This window comes from Cygnus atratus, chromosome 3, assembly GCF_013377495.2.
Source record: "Cygnus atratus isolate AKBS03 ecotype Queensland, Australia chromosome 3, CAtr_DNAZoo_HiC_assembly, whole genome shotgun sequence".
NCBI lineage: Eukaryota > Metazoa > Chordata > Aves > Anseriformes > Anatidae > Cygnus > Cygnus atratus.
Window position 1 is genome coordinate 45,113,014 of NC_066364.1, and position 14,666 is coordinate 45,127,679.

General features: G+C 34.4%; 1 protein-coding gene across 13 annotated transcripts in view; it reads left to right on the forward strand.

Moving 5' to 3' along the window:
- GRIK2 (glutamate ionotropic receptor kainate type subunit 2) overlaps positions 1–14,666 on the forward strand; it is a 414,885-nt gene that overhangs the window by 361,994 nt on the left and 38,225 nt on the right. Inside the window, exon 14 of one of the 13 annotated variants that reach the window (XM_050709389.1) lies at positions 9,984–10,004. The exons of the other annotated variants lie outside the window; for them this stretch is intronic. Within the exon in view, the coding sequence (XP_050565346.1) occupies positions 9,984–9,989 (6 nt within the window). The 3' untranslated portion in view covers positions 9,990–10,004. Of the gene's footprint in view, positions 1–9,983; positions 10,005–14,666 lie in introns of those variants that run through there. 13 annotated transcript variants of the gene reach the window in all.

The window sequence follows — 14,666 nt, forward strand, 5'->3', positions numbered from 1 at the left end:
AAGGTGACCCTGGCATTAAACATGTTTTAGCTTTTTGAGATAAGAAAAATCTCTTGGCGTATTTGAATAACTCTGTGTTACACGTAAATATACAATCTTAATTTTTGGCAGTGAAGAGGAAATAAAGACAGCCTTCCAGGAGAGTTTTCAAAGTAATACTGCACCATTTCTTCTGATTCAGCTTTCATTTCTCCATAGATCCTTGCTCTTATTATCTAAAAGCCTTTTTGCAGATTATTGCAGGACCCTAGCAGGAGTTAAGTCAGTCAAATGTAATGTCTTTTTAAAGAAACAAATTTGTTTTTATGGAGCAAAGTTCATCTTGTTGTTTGCAACAAATATCCTGGGATGCTGGAACAAATATATTTGGGCTAAACTGACTAACCAGTCTTTGAGGGTAGTTTTTCTTTAGGATGTGCATGTGTGTAAATGCACACACATCCAAGTTACTTATAAAATCATATCATTTTGCTTCAGGCAATCATTTCGCAGACAAATTAATTCATTCTTTGTCAGTATTTTTAGGCCATTGCAAATACTGTACTTTTATACCAAAGTGTCTTGGTAAACAAGAGACCTTTTAAGTACACAGGATCTTTGCACAGTCTTGAAGTCCATTCTTGGTTGCATTAGAACCTTGTGCCTGGAATTGGTGTCACTGAATACGACAGCTACAGCCTTCTTTTGGCTACAGCTAAAAATGAGGATAGTAGTAAAATTAATTGTAAATAAATAATTGAAAAACATATTCACACTTAATGAAGTCTTTGCCTATTTCAGAATGATTCAAGTCTCTTGAATTGACTTGTGATATCTTAAAGAATAAAATGCATGTGTTCCTTCACCTATGGTGACACTACTGATGTATGTAATCCATACTAACATGCAAGTACCACATTTATTTATCTATAACATGCCACATTACTTCATACTGGAGTTTCTTGGAGTCTCTTCTGCACCAGGTAGATACTGGCTGGAGTTCCAGTAGCCTTCACGAGATTTGCCTGTTTGAGCTACTAGTAGATTATAAGCAAAGTTTCAAAGTCACACCTTATATTTTGTTGTGAAGAGGTACTGAATACTGATTGAATGTGCTGTACAGGTTTTGTTCTGTTCATTCAGAATTCTCTCCAGGCTCTGGTAATGTATGCCCATACTGCACCTCACAGCTAGTATCAGATGTTAATCCACATGCTGTAGAATATAAACTACATGCATATGACAGAGTTGTTTATTATCTGCATTCAGCCTGTGGAGGATAGGATCTGATGTATTTTGCATCTTCAGAGTTTGGTCTGTTTGTTCATGACTAAAGAATAAGCCATTCATTATTGAAGGTGTCTGCCCTTCTATGTCATTCAGGCTAGCAGTCCTCAAACAGGGTTACAAACTTTCATTTTTAATTGAACTTTTAAAAATTGAACCTCATTTTAAATTGTTTTATTATTATTATTTATTTATTTATTTATTTTTATTGATGGAAAGGCCTCAGTTAGAACTAGGTAGTGAAACCTTAAAATCATCAGGAATTTCAGCAATTCAGAGGGTGATTGCAAATATTTTGCCCTAGTCCTCATCCCTTATTACTCAGCATGCATGAAGTCATCCTCAATGTTGACCTATCATTTTCAGTCATTACTAGTGACCTGACCATTGTGCAGTAATATTGGAAGAGGGTCCCATACCACTCAGTTCTCTAGTAACTGAAAATTGATGCTTTTCTAATTGACTTGTAGGAATGAAGCACATGTAAATAGAGAATAGGACTCATAACAATTGATTCATCACATTGCCTTCCAGCAAGGTCTGGATAATATGCCTTAGCACAATTGACAAATCCTAGTTGATCACAGATATGTAAATAACGTATTAGCTTATCTTCTGTAGGGTCTGACTTTTATGTTGATGACATAATGCAGACTGTGATTTTATGCATATTACACTACAGGAAGATAAAAATATGGGAAAAGGAGAAGGAACTATAGTTAGAAACCCTACACCATGATCTTCTATCCATAGAGCTACTGTCTCTGATACCTTAGTCTTAGAAAACACTACAGCAGCATCAAGGATGGACTTTGTTATTCACAACTGTCATTCTCTATTAGGGAAATGTAGATGTAACACTGTTCTCTCTCCTCAGTTAGAAAAGGTGTTTAACATACCAGTGTTGAATAATTTTTGTGTCTGCTTTCCTTGGTTGAACATTTCAATGAATTCCTGAATTTGGATACAATAGTATGTATGTGTCCAAGTCCATCTTAGGATTTATCTTAGCTGTTCTGGTCACAGTCCATTTTTTCTCTCCATAATGTTGGACTTAATATATTACTTTATTGTCCAACAAACATTAAGGTTGTGAGTGGTTCTGCTGAATTCTACTGTATATATTCTCAGTGGACTAGCACTAAAACACATAATATTTTGGAATTCTATTTCCATCTGTGGAAATATATGCATAATCTGACAGCATGGTTTGTGAAAAAAATGTTGCATTGTTTTTTCTGAATTCTTCTTGTGCTGAAATGAACAGTCCAGAAAGATAAGGATGGAGTTTTAGGAAAACTGGTTGTACAGCCATAGAAGGTGCTAGCATTAGAATTAAATATACACAATACTCATGCTGACAGGTATAGTCCCAAGAACGAACCCTTCATAGAATCGTCATAGAATCATAGAATATCCTGAGTTGGAAGGGACCCACAAGGATCACCAAGTCCAACTCCTGGTTCCAAACAGGTCTACCCAAAAATTCAGACCATATGACTGAGAGCGTAGTCCAAACACTTCTTAAACTCTGAAAGGCTTGGTGCCATGACTACGTCCCTGGGCAACCTGTTGCAGTGCACGACAACCTTCTCAGTGAAGAACCTCTTCCTGATGTCTAGCCTAAACCTCCCCTGCCTCAGCTTGACACCATTCCCTCAGGTCCTATTGCTGGTCACTAAAGAGAATAGATTGGCACCTGCCCCTTCACTCCCCCTCGTGAGGAAGCTGTAGACCGCGATGAGGTCTCCCCTCAGCCTCCTCTTTTCCAGGCTGAACAAACCAAGTGATCTCAGCCACTCCTCATATGTCTTCCCCTTTAGGTCCTTCATCATCTTAGTAGCCCTTCTCTGGACGCTCTCCAATAGTTTCACATCCTTTTTGTAGTGTGCTGCCCAAAACTGCACACAGTGCTCGAGGTGAGGCCGTAACAGTGCAGAGCAGAGCAGGGCAATCACTTCCCTTGACCAACTAGCAATGCTTTGCTTGATGCACCCCAGGGTACGGTTGGCCCTCCGGGCTGCCAGGGCACACTACTGGCTCATATGCAGCTTGCTATAAACCTAAATTCACGGATCCCTCTCTGCAGGGCTGTTCTCCAGCGTCTTGTCCCCCAATCTGTAAGTATAGTCAGGGTTGCCCCTTCCCAGGTGCAGGACCTGCCACTTGCTCTTGTTAAACTTTATACAATTGGTAATTGCCCAGCTCTGCAATCTGTCCAGATTTCTCTGCAAGGCCTTTCCACCCTCAACAGAGTCCACAACTCCTCCCAGATAGGTATCATCAGCAAATTTTACTCAAAACACCTTCTAGTTCTACATCCAAATCTTTTATGAAAGCATTGAAAAGAACTGGCCCTAAAATGGAGCCCTGGGAGACCTCACTGGTGACTGGCCACCAGCCTGATGTAACCTCATGTTAGCCTTCAGTAGTTTGCTTTACTTTCAGAGTTCAGAAATATTTTATTGTTCGTTTTGTAACTGGAGAAGTATATATAAGGTGTATATCTAAGGAAGATGAGCTAATTTTAGGAAGAAAAATAATTTGCCACCTTAAAAAAGTCCTGAATGGTTTCACAGAAACATATACAAATATCTAACCAATAGCTTTCTTTTTCTGTATTTATTTATATATACATATGTATTTTTCTATGCAAGAAAACCTGTCATATTTTTTAGTGGTTCTTATGACTACCTATTTCCTGATCTTCAGGAAAAGAGATTGATAGTAAAAGCAGTAAATGAACAGTTAAGATCAACCAAAACATTTAGTTTGAGAATGATATCTATGTATTCATATATGAATATTATATACACATAATATATATTATGGTTCTTAAACATGTAAAGTGTTAGAAAAGAATTAAAGCACTGCAGGTCTTAAATGAGACAGATCTGTTTATAAATACAGGTGTTTCTAAAATAGTCAGAGATGCATACCTTATGTACTCAGAATGATCTGCTATCCCTTTAAAATAAATGACTCAAAATGATATTATTCTGTAGCAAATTATAGTAATTTTAGTTAGGAAAAAAAAAAGCAACCTTAGTTTTGAAACAACGTACAATATCAGTATTATTTATGTACTGGTGATTTGAGAGAGGGATTGTTGCATGAATGTGTTTGATAACAATTGTTATGCTAAATATTCAAACTTTTTCTATATTAAAGCCTACAGTAGTATCCAACCATCTTGTAGTCTAAATCCTTTAGGTACTAATTATGAATAAGTTTTTAAAAGTCTGAAATTTTTGCAGAAATATTTATTCTCAATTTACTGATATTTAACCAAGACAAAATTTAAACAACATTCATTAACGAATAATGGATGCATTCATGAAAAAGTAAGTTTTTATGTGGACCTATGCATTTCTTATCTTTTACCCAGAGGCATAAAACGAAAGTGAAAGCATTTATATTTCTGATTGCCAAAGATGTGTAATTTTTTTCTAAGACATTCTTCTATGAATATTTTTCATTAAGCATGATTTTTCATGTTCTTTTGCTCAACTGTCCTCTCATTTATTTATTTATTTTGCATTGATTGTTTTCTGTCTCAGAGTTGGAAACCTGTTTGTACCCATATTTATAGATTCCAGGCTCAGAGCCAGTTACCTTGGAAACTATTTAAAGTGCATCTTCTTGACTATTTGTTCTATCAAATCACTGAGCTGCCTTCTTTCCCGTTTCATCTATTGTTCCACAAAGCTTGGTACTAGCAAACAGACATGCCCAGTATATTTTTTATTACAACTTCTTGTCTTAGCTACTCAAGGTGACACTATGCAGTAGGTGTCTGCTCATTTTCAGGTAAACGTTAAATTTCTACCATGTATACTTTTTGTTAAGAAATAAAAAATAATAATAATAATATTATACAGGATACCTAGGCACTCTGTTCTGCTAAGAGCTAGTGTTGCAAGCAGTGATGTTGCACAGCAGTAATGCATGCAATACGAAAGTTTCTTTCTTCAGAGAGAACAATCATTACTGTTTCACTTTCTCAGGTCCTTCCCTTTACTGTGTTATGGAAACCACCAAAATGAGTCTGGTGAAGAAAACGATTTAGTTGATAACAATAATTATTTTGAGAATGACAGTCTTAGAATAGTGTAAAGTCATTTGACATTTCTCAAGAATCAGAATTTCTCAAGAATCAGAATTCTAGTATTATATTTAGGTAATTGTAGGTTCTTATCCTTATCTGGTCTTATATGAAATAGCTCTTCTGAAATTCTTAGGATCTCAAGATTGGTGTTTTGGTTCTATCTTCTTGTCTCTCTGTTTTTCTATCATATTCAATCTGTCTTGAAAATCTTTACAAAAATAGTGGTACTCCTATTTTGCACTGAGAGTGTCAGGTAAGTGGAAATTATGAACACATGTTTTTTATTAGAGGGAAACTCAAATTGAATGTGCATGTGAGAGCTTCACCTGTGTATCCTGACTTTCTATAAACAAATTAATTTTGTAACATTATCTGAATATTTATACATCATTTATAAACATTGACACAGGCACTGAAACCTCATCAAGAATATAAGAAATATATATGTGTATATATATATATATATATATATATATGTATATCATAGAATACAGAATATCCTGAGTTGGAAGGGACCCATAAGGATCATCAAGTCCAACTCCTGGCACCGCACAGGTCTACCCAGAATTTTAGACCATGTGACTAAGTGCACAGTCCAATCGCTTCTTAAATTCAGACAGGCTTGGTGCAGTGACTACTTCACTGGGGAGCCTGTTCCAGTGTGCAACCACCCTCTCGGTGAAGAACCTCTTCCTGATGTCCAGCCTAAACTTCCCCTGCCTCAGCTTAACACCGTTCCCGTGGGTCCTGTCACTGGTGATTACGGAGAATAGGTCACCTGCCTCTGCACGCCCCCTCGCGAGGAAGTTGTAGACTGCAATGAGATCTCCCCTCAGCCTCCTCTTTTCCAGGCTGAACAGGCCAAGTGACCTCAGCCGCTCCTCATATGTCTTCCCCTCTAGGCCCTTCACCATCTTCGTCGCCCTATATATATATATATATACATATATACATATAAAGCCCTGTGATCTGTTGCACCTTTCTGAGTTTCAAAATCCTGTGAAATTTAAAGTTCATGATAGCAAAATATGATGTGTATCCATCTCTGCTTAGTGTAGCAGTCTTAAAGTTCTGTATCTGGTTGAAACCAGGTACTCATATTTCTTTTATAATTCACGGAGAGGGAAAGGAACATTAAAAGAGACCAAAGATACAAAGGACGCAAAGATGTAGATGAGGAGAATTAATTGGATGTGACTCCTGTCTCTCTCTTTTGGCAATAAAAGGAACGTCAGTTTAGGGTTTAGTTTAGATACCTGACTTCTTAATACCTGAAATGAGGTGAGATAAAAGTAAGTATTTGTTCTGAAACCCAAGAATACAAAAAGAAAGGAGCAATAAAAAACTTATAACAAATAACAAACAAATGTAATTAGACAATGTCAATTTGTCAAAAGCAAAAACTTTCATGGAAAAATTTTTGTCAACCAAACTTTTGTAAGAAGGAGTAGTCGTATCCAACGATTACGTTATTATTATTATTATTATTATTATTTATTATTATTATAAATGTAAATTTAAAAAGCACTGCTTTATAAAGAAGCAGTGGTTCTGAACATCAAGAACCTCTTTATACGAATGGCCAGAGGTGGCTTTAAAATGAGGTTGTTGTTAGGAAGGTATAAAGACAGGAAAAATTATGATTTTCATTTTGTGGCCATTGATTTTGTGAAAGTAAGTGATGTTTTGGAGAAAAGAAAAAGGCTTTGTCCTGGATCATTAAAAAGGATTTTAGGGGCTATATGATAACAGCATATTGATTAGCGCTTTACTCTGACTTTTCTGCCTTAAGGGATATTTTAGATATTTTAGATATCAAAACATTTTCCTCATCCTGGATTTCTTTACTGTCATGGACAGACTATTTGTTAGAAAATCCAAAACAAACAAAATACACCATTCAGATTAAGTGGAACATTTCACAGACGTATCTTCATAAGCTTTTTATTTTATTTTATTTTTTTAACTTCAGTTAAAATTTTAACTTTAAACATTTTTTTAAACTTAACTTTAACTTTTTTTGTCTAATTTTGAAATTAGCTTGTTTCTAAAAATTTCTAAAAACAATATTTCTAGAACATTCCACACTCCATAACAAACAAAAATTAAAAATAAAAGTAGGACATTTTTAAAATGTATGTTTTGCAGTTCTTTTTTTGAATAGAAAATTTGACCAAGTTGATTTTTCTCTATGAACATTTTATAATTCAAATAATTTTCAGAAAAAAAATATACATTTTTATCAAGCGCTATCCAAGCTGAAGGCTTCAATTCAATCATTTTGAAAATGTTCATTCTGAGGCATGAGATCTAAGTGTGCTTCAGAGAAAATATAATAGGTTGTTTTTAAGGAAAAATGCCTTTCTTCAAATCTAGACCTACCTAGGCAGATACATACTACTATTTCAGTATAGTTTATTTTCTTCTTGTCAAGATATCATAATTTCTGATATTGCTTAGAAGAGAGTATCAGTGCGTAAAGAATCTTCATAAACTTTTGTTTCCATAAACATGACTATTTTTTATTAATTTTAAGCCTTCTTTCAGTTAATTTCAGACTGCCTGACTCTGCTGTATGTTTCTGGTGATATCTTTTCAGTCATGAGTGAGCGATACCTGTTTTATCAAACCACCATAATATTTTAGCCACTCTGCACTGTACTGTCAAGAATTGAAGACATGGACTTCTGGTTTTATGAATATGATTTGGTAATACTAATAATTTCCTTTCAAGTGCTTTAATGAGTTACTGAAGTGTTTAGAAGAAAATAGAAATACAGTTGATGCTATTCAATCAATCCTAAGCACACTTTAGAAAGACTAGAACAATTTTTTTTCTGAGTATCATGTCAAAGGGTCCATATTATTTACGTTTGATAATTAATACTTATGTTTGAGTTCACCAAAAAAATATTCCTCACTGAAGTTTATTTGTGGTCAATGTTTGCACTGAATTCCAAACCAGCCAGTTCAGGCTGGATGTATCAGTAAGGATTTCTGATATAAGTGTTTAGTTTTGGTATTCTGCATTTGCAAAATAATATTATTGTCAACATACAGCTCTTCACAAATATAGAGTACTTATGGATGTTTCCTTTTTGAAATATCAATACCTATACCAATTAAATACAATGGATGCAATATATATATACAATTAGTGTTTGATATAGATAACATGATAACATGAAGGCCTTCCTTTTCTTTTTTTTTTACAAGATAATTTTTAAGGGAAAAAAAAATCCTGCAAAAGTCAGAAATTTTTATTTTCTCTCAGAAAATGAAGGTCCCAAGACTTCAGAAACAAACAAACTATTTTTTGTCAGGCACGAGTAGTAAGACTTGACTATAGCTTTAGTATCAATTTATGGTTTATTATTATGGTTTATTATTAGAATCAAGCTAACTAACTAAAAATTAACTATAGCTTGCAGGGTAATTATGCAAAAATAAAAAATTTTTAATGATAAATTCAGTGAGCTGGTGTATTTTACATCCATTAATTAATGTGATTTGCTAGCTTTCTTGTGTCTTTCTCAGTGCTACATATTTGTGTTAATGAATAATAAAACCAGGGAAGTAGACTAACTTATTACCTGTAAAACTGTCTAGGACAACAAGTAAGAAACGTCTTAATCATGGTCTCCAAGGAGGTCAGAAGGTTGATCCCAAAGACAAGTAAATTTATGCATGAGCTCATATCAGTTGATTTTCCATCATTTGAGTCTTTGAGTAAATGGATTGCAATGCAATCCAGAAGAGGTATCACACTGCAGCTATAGTATTTGGTATTGCTTAGATAAAGTCTGTTTAAAGGGGGAGAAAATAAGATTTTCATAAGCCTCTTTTCAGCTTCCAGTCTGAAGCAAATTCATACATATAAAAAGGCTCAAGGAAAAAAAAAAGGCAGAAAAATAATGAAGTGGTCAAAGCAAATTCTTAACACATTTAGGCATTAATCATATATGTGAGCGAGGGTCAAAAGAGTTGAGGTGAATAAGAAATATTTTGGTGCAGACAAATAGAAAACAACAACAAAAGAAAACACAACTAAGCTAATGATTAAAAGCAGAATGAAATTTTTAAAGCAAGACATAAAAGGTCACAAAATCAGATTCATATTGCTAAGGCACAGTAGGCAAGTTTTAATGAATTCTCAGTAAAGCTTTTTAAAACCAGCACTCAGGAGTGGAATACTGAGATAAAGTAAACTTTTTTTTTTTTTTTTTTCCCGTAATCAATAGGAAGAGAGCTAGGGAAAAAATCCAGAGAAAGATGAAACAATTATGAAAACTTGGTATTGAACAAAGAAAACTTCCTAAAGCTGATTTTACTAGCTTTTCTACTAGAAAAAAAAAAAGAATCAGTGACTGACTTTTACTCATATGTGTCAAGGGCAGCAGGGATACTTTTGACATCTCAAAGTGTTAGCAATTTAACATCTGTAAACAGTGGAGAATGTGGAAATAAAATAAGAAGAGAGAGAATCTTAAACCTAGCAAGCAAAGAATCATTATACCTAGCAAGCAAAACAGTGCAGCGATATATTCTACTTCTGAAAAGAATATATATATATATATATATATAAAATATATATTTTTTTTTCTTTAAGATGTAAGCAAAGTATATGAACAAGGTGTCTCTTCAGTGTAGCAGAAATCCAATTTGTTTCCGCCACTGGGGTCAGTATTGGATTCCATATTGTTTAACTTCTTCAGTTACGACCTGGACAGAGAGCACCTTAAGCAAGTCTTCAGGTGAAGACAAAACTGGGATCGATAAACTGGGATTAATTGATTGGTTGTGTTGCCACTCTGAAGAGCCTTGGCAGACTTGGAGACATGGACAGGTAGGAACCTTATGAAAGTCAACACAAGAAAACGTAAAATCCTGTGTCTGTGAGGGCATAACCCCATGTACTAGTGTACATTGGAAGACTGGTCAACTTGGCTGCATTAGGCAGAGCATTTCCAGTAGGTCAGGGGAGGTGATCCTTGCCCTCAGCAGCTGTCAGACACATCTGGAGTGCTCCATCCAGTTCTTGGATCCCCATTACAAGAGAGACGGGGACATAGTGGAAGAAGTCTAATGAAGGACAACAAAGGGATTGTAGCATTATAAGAAAGTCTGAGAGAGATGGGACTGTTTATCCTGGAAGAGAGAAAACTTGAGGGTGGAGATGTTGATAAATGTTTATAAATATCTGATGGGATGGTGTAAATAAAATGGAGACAGACTCCTCTCAATAGTATCCATTGAAAAAAAAAATGTTTTTACTGTGAGGGTCAGGCATTAGAACAGGTTGCCCAGATGGACTGTGGAATGCTCAAGCCTTGGAAAATGTCTTGGGCAACCTGCTCCAGTAGAGCTTGTGTGGAGCAGAGTTTTGTACTAGATGATCACCAGAGGTCCATCCCAAACTCAACAATTTTGTGATTTTGTGATTTCTATTGCAGTCTGGAACAACAGTATATTTGCCATCCTCTTACAGAACAGGAACTACCCTCCATAGTTTGATTTTCATTACATGTTCTACATCCATTTGAATTAATACCTTTTAAATGGATCTTTCTTGGAAGAAGTCTACAGAAGAGCATTCAGGAAGGGGGCAGTGTTTTCATTAACACATTATAAGCTGTTTCTCTGTTCCCTTACCAGCTTTAGCGTCAGCAACATTCCTCCTAGAACGGAAGATGAACCCTTTCAGATTTTAAGCCCTTTTTAACTCAAGCTAGACACTTGTTTTAAGGATCAGGTTTATAGGTTGTTCAAGTCTTATCTAAGCCTAATACTGAAGGAAATACAAGCCCTGTGAAGATAATATTTAATACCAGACAAAAACAGAAGAATCATGCTTCATGAGTTTTCAACCCTGTAGTAGGAGAAAATTAACAAAGTTACTGGGGGTTTCTTTATTTCTTTTTACTCAAAATGAGAAAGTTAAATGCTAATTGTAATGTAAAGAAAATGCTATAGTTAGGTGTCTGTGGCTTCCATATATATATATATATATATATATATATATTTGTTATTTGCCAGTTCATTACACAAAATCATTTTGGAGTTATCTCTGGATTTAAAGGCCAAAAGCCGTCAGGGATACCATAGTACCTGGTTATTATCCATCATTCTAGTAGGATAAAGTTATCTATAGAATATGCTTGCTGGAAAAAAAAAAAAAAAAAGCAAAAAAAAAAAAAAGCTGAAATTACAGCAAATACAGCCATGATCTGAATGGACAGAGTGTGCTGATCACCAGATGCGATCACATCTGTCACAGCAAACATGAGTATAGTCTTCTGATAGACCTTTTGTAAATTGGCACCTTTCTGGAAGGTTTGGTACAAGTCTGTCAGATAAGCATAAAACAGAATTAAGTTATAAGAATATAAATGCAAATTCATTAGATTATTAATTGTTTCTGGCTAAGAAAAGATATTGAATGCATAGTGTTAATGCACACTACTAAAGTTAACTTGCTAAGATGAAACAGTAATTGTCAATTGTCAACTGTCTTATAACTCAAATCAAAAGATGTTTGTACAGCTATTCACCTTAAAGCAGTTTTTCTTTTTCTTCATTTGTTCTGTTGCTGACAGATAATGTTTATCACCTGTCTTTAGCAAAATGGTGTATCATTCCAATTGATTTTTAACCTGTGTCCTTATTAGAAAAAATATTTTACTGGGCACCATTTTAAGCAATCTCAGCAAATATTCAAAATAGAGATGAAATTGTTTCCTTACTTCACTGAAAAGTTTCAGACATTCTGTATTGTTGGACGTTTCTGTTACTCTCACTGCTTTGGCTGCTTTTCTTTTTGGATAACGCAGAGAAATCAGCCAGAAACTATGTTTCCCAATACCTTTTTGCTGAAAAAATATCAAAATTACATTTTGCTGCCGAATTAATGAACTCACTAACTGACGGGTTGATGCAGAGGAAACACGAATCTGCAACATGAGGTACAGCTACACCCAGCAGTTCCATGCAGGAATGTCATGTATCCTTAACCATTCTGATAATGTCACACAATTGTTAATATAATCAATTTTCTAGGAGTTACTCTATCATGTACCAGCCCATACAATATTTCTGTAATGACACATGGATTTCCATTAGAGCATGTCAGTATATAGCGTCAAATATTGATTTGATTCCTCCTTTTGACTGTATTTCAGAACTCAGATGCCATGTTCTACAGAGTAATTATTTCAAGATAAGTTTGAAGAACTTCATTTTTGATATAGCATTCTATGCAACCACAAAAAATCATGGATAATAACGTGTAATTGCTCTTAACACGTAACTATACATACATAAATACAAATTAATATTTTGATTAGAAATAGAAGTATATAAATTCTATCACTGGAAGTAATAGAAATATTTAACTAGAAAGCCTAAACTAAGTCATCTCTAGATGTCACATTGCATGATCTTACACAGGATTTTTTTTTTAATGCCAGCTCAGGAATTCTCTGTCAAAAAATCCTGTTTTGTAAAATAAAAATCTTCCATGGTAAATTTTGATTTTTATTATTGTCTTCATTTTTCTGCCAAGGAAAAGCAATATGAAATTTTGCTCTCTCCTATTTTTTCCCGTTCTGTCATTTTTGTTCCTAACACATTATTTTTAATTGATTTTTTTGAAACCTGATTTCACAGTTTCTTTTTCTAATTTTCATCACAATTTAGTGTGTCTGCAATTCCTGAAATACCAAGATTTTCTATAGATTAGATTTTTATTTATTTATTTATTTATCTCAGGTATTTAATAGGCTTAGAAGTTTCAACTTTGGGGAAAAGTAAGGGATATACGTAGCACTTATACCTTTCTCTTCCTTTTCACTAATTTGTAAAATATTTGTTTAAACAATAAATAACAGAACAGTATGCTACCTTTGTAGTGGAAGTTTTCCTTTTAGGAATTTGAATTTGAAATTTGAATTCACTGTGTTTAGTTTATAACTAAAGTTTCATAACTCTCAAGAGGGGTATGTGCCTACCATATTTTCTCATGTAGTAAAAAAATGATGTAATGACTGATGGAAGGTTACATCAGTCTAATTTCTTATTTCCTTGTTTTGGTTGGTATGGGTCTGATTTCTGTAATTGAAAATGACATTTAATAAGAGTACATTTGAACTTACATTTCCATGAGATATGCACACAGAAGGAGATAAAAATGGGAAGAAATAGGAGGTCATAGTATTTTTCACCATGATCTTTCCAAGAATTCTGGGCAACTAACAGGAACAGAACATTCATAATTTTCAGGTTGCAATGCTCAGACCATGCCAGATGAGTGCAGACCTAGTAGACCACCTCACCATTGTCACAGAAATCAGTATCTGTTACTACAGCCAATGTAAATAGTGCTCAAATTAACATTACTTTTGCAAGTTAAAGTTTAATCTAACCTGTTCTTAGAGAAGGTATAGTAGCCAAGGTTCTACTGAAATTACAAGCTGAAACATTTGTAGGTAGATTTTGAACAGCACAAGCTTTTTCAGTATAGGATGGTGGAAATATAGTGCATTTTTTTTCATTGTTGTGTGTACTTGGCCTCTGCGAAAACATATCAAATGTTGGAATTTCAGATTCAGTAGTTTCAGAAGACCACACATGATAATGCTACTCAAAATGTTTTTTTCTTCTTTTTTTTTTTTTTGAAATTTTCTGCACAGTTCAGTTATCTATTAAGACACATCTCTGTAATCAGCAATAATAAAATAAGTATTTTAACACAAAATTAGCTTGAGAAATCTGTGAGAAAATGTGTCTTTGGCTGGGTTTTGGCGTATAATGTAATGTAATATAAGCTAATTTCAGTGATTTAAGTCACTGAATGACCAAACTGATAAACTAGCAAAGAACTTTCCCTTCCCTTTTCTTTCCTTGATAATTTCCAATTACTTAATTCCCACTACTTTTGAGAGTGTCCCTCTGACAAATTTGGAATTCACCAGTTAATAATACTGGAAGGTGAATCCCTTTCCATTTTTTCTGGCATGCATTTGCTGTTCTGGATGTTCCAAACCATATATGAAGCAAAGCCTGTGCAGAACTTTATTTAGTCTTCACAAGTTATACTGTGTTCTATTCTCTATTATACTGCATCACTGGCTGTATTTACACTGCATATTCTCTCCTATTACAGATGTCCAAATTGCAGTATGCAAATAAAAACATAAATTGTAAAAAAAAAATCTAGCTTTCTTCATGTTATACAAATACAAGTACTGCAACTTTTCCCATCAACTTCTGAAAAGTTGGGTTGGGACTTTATGTA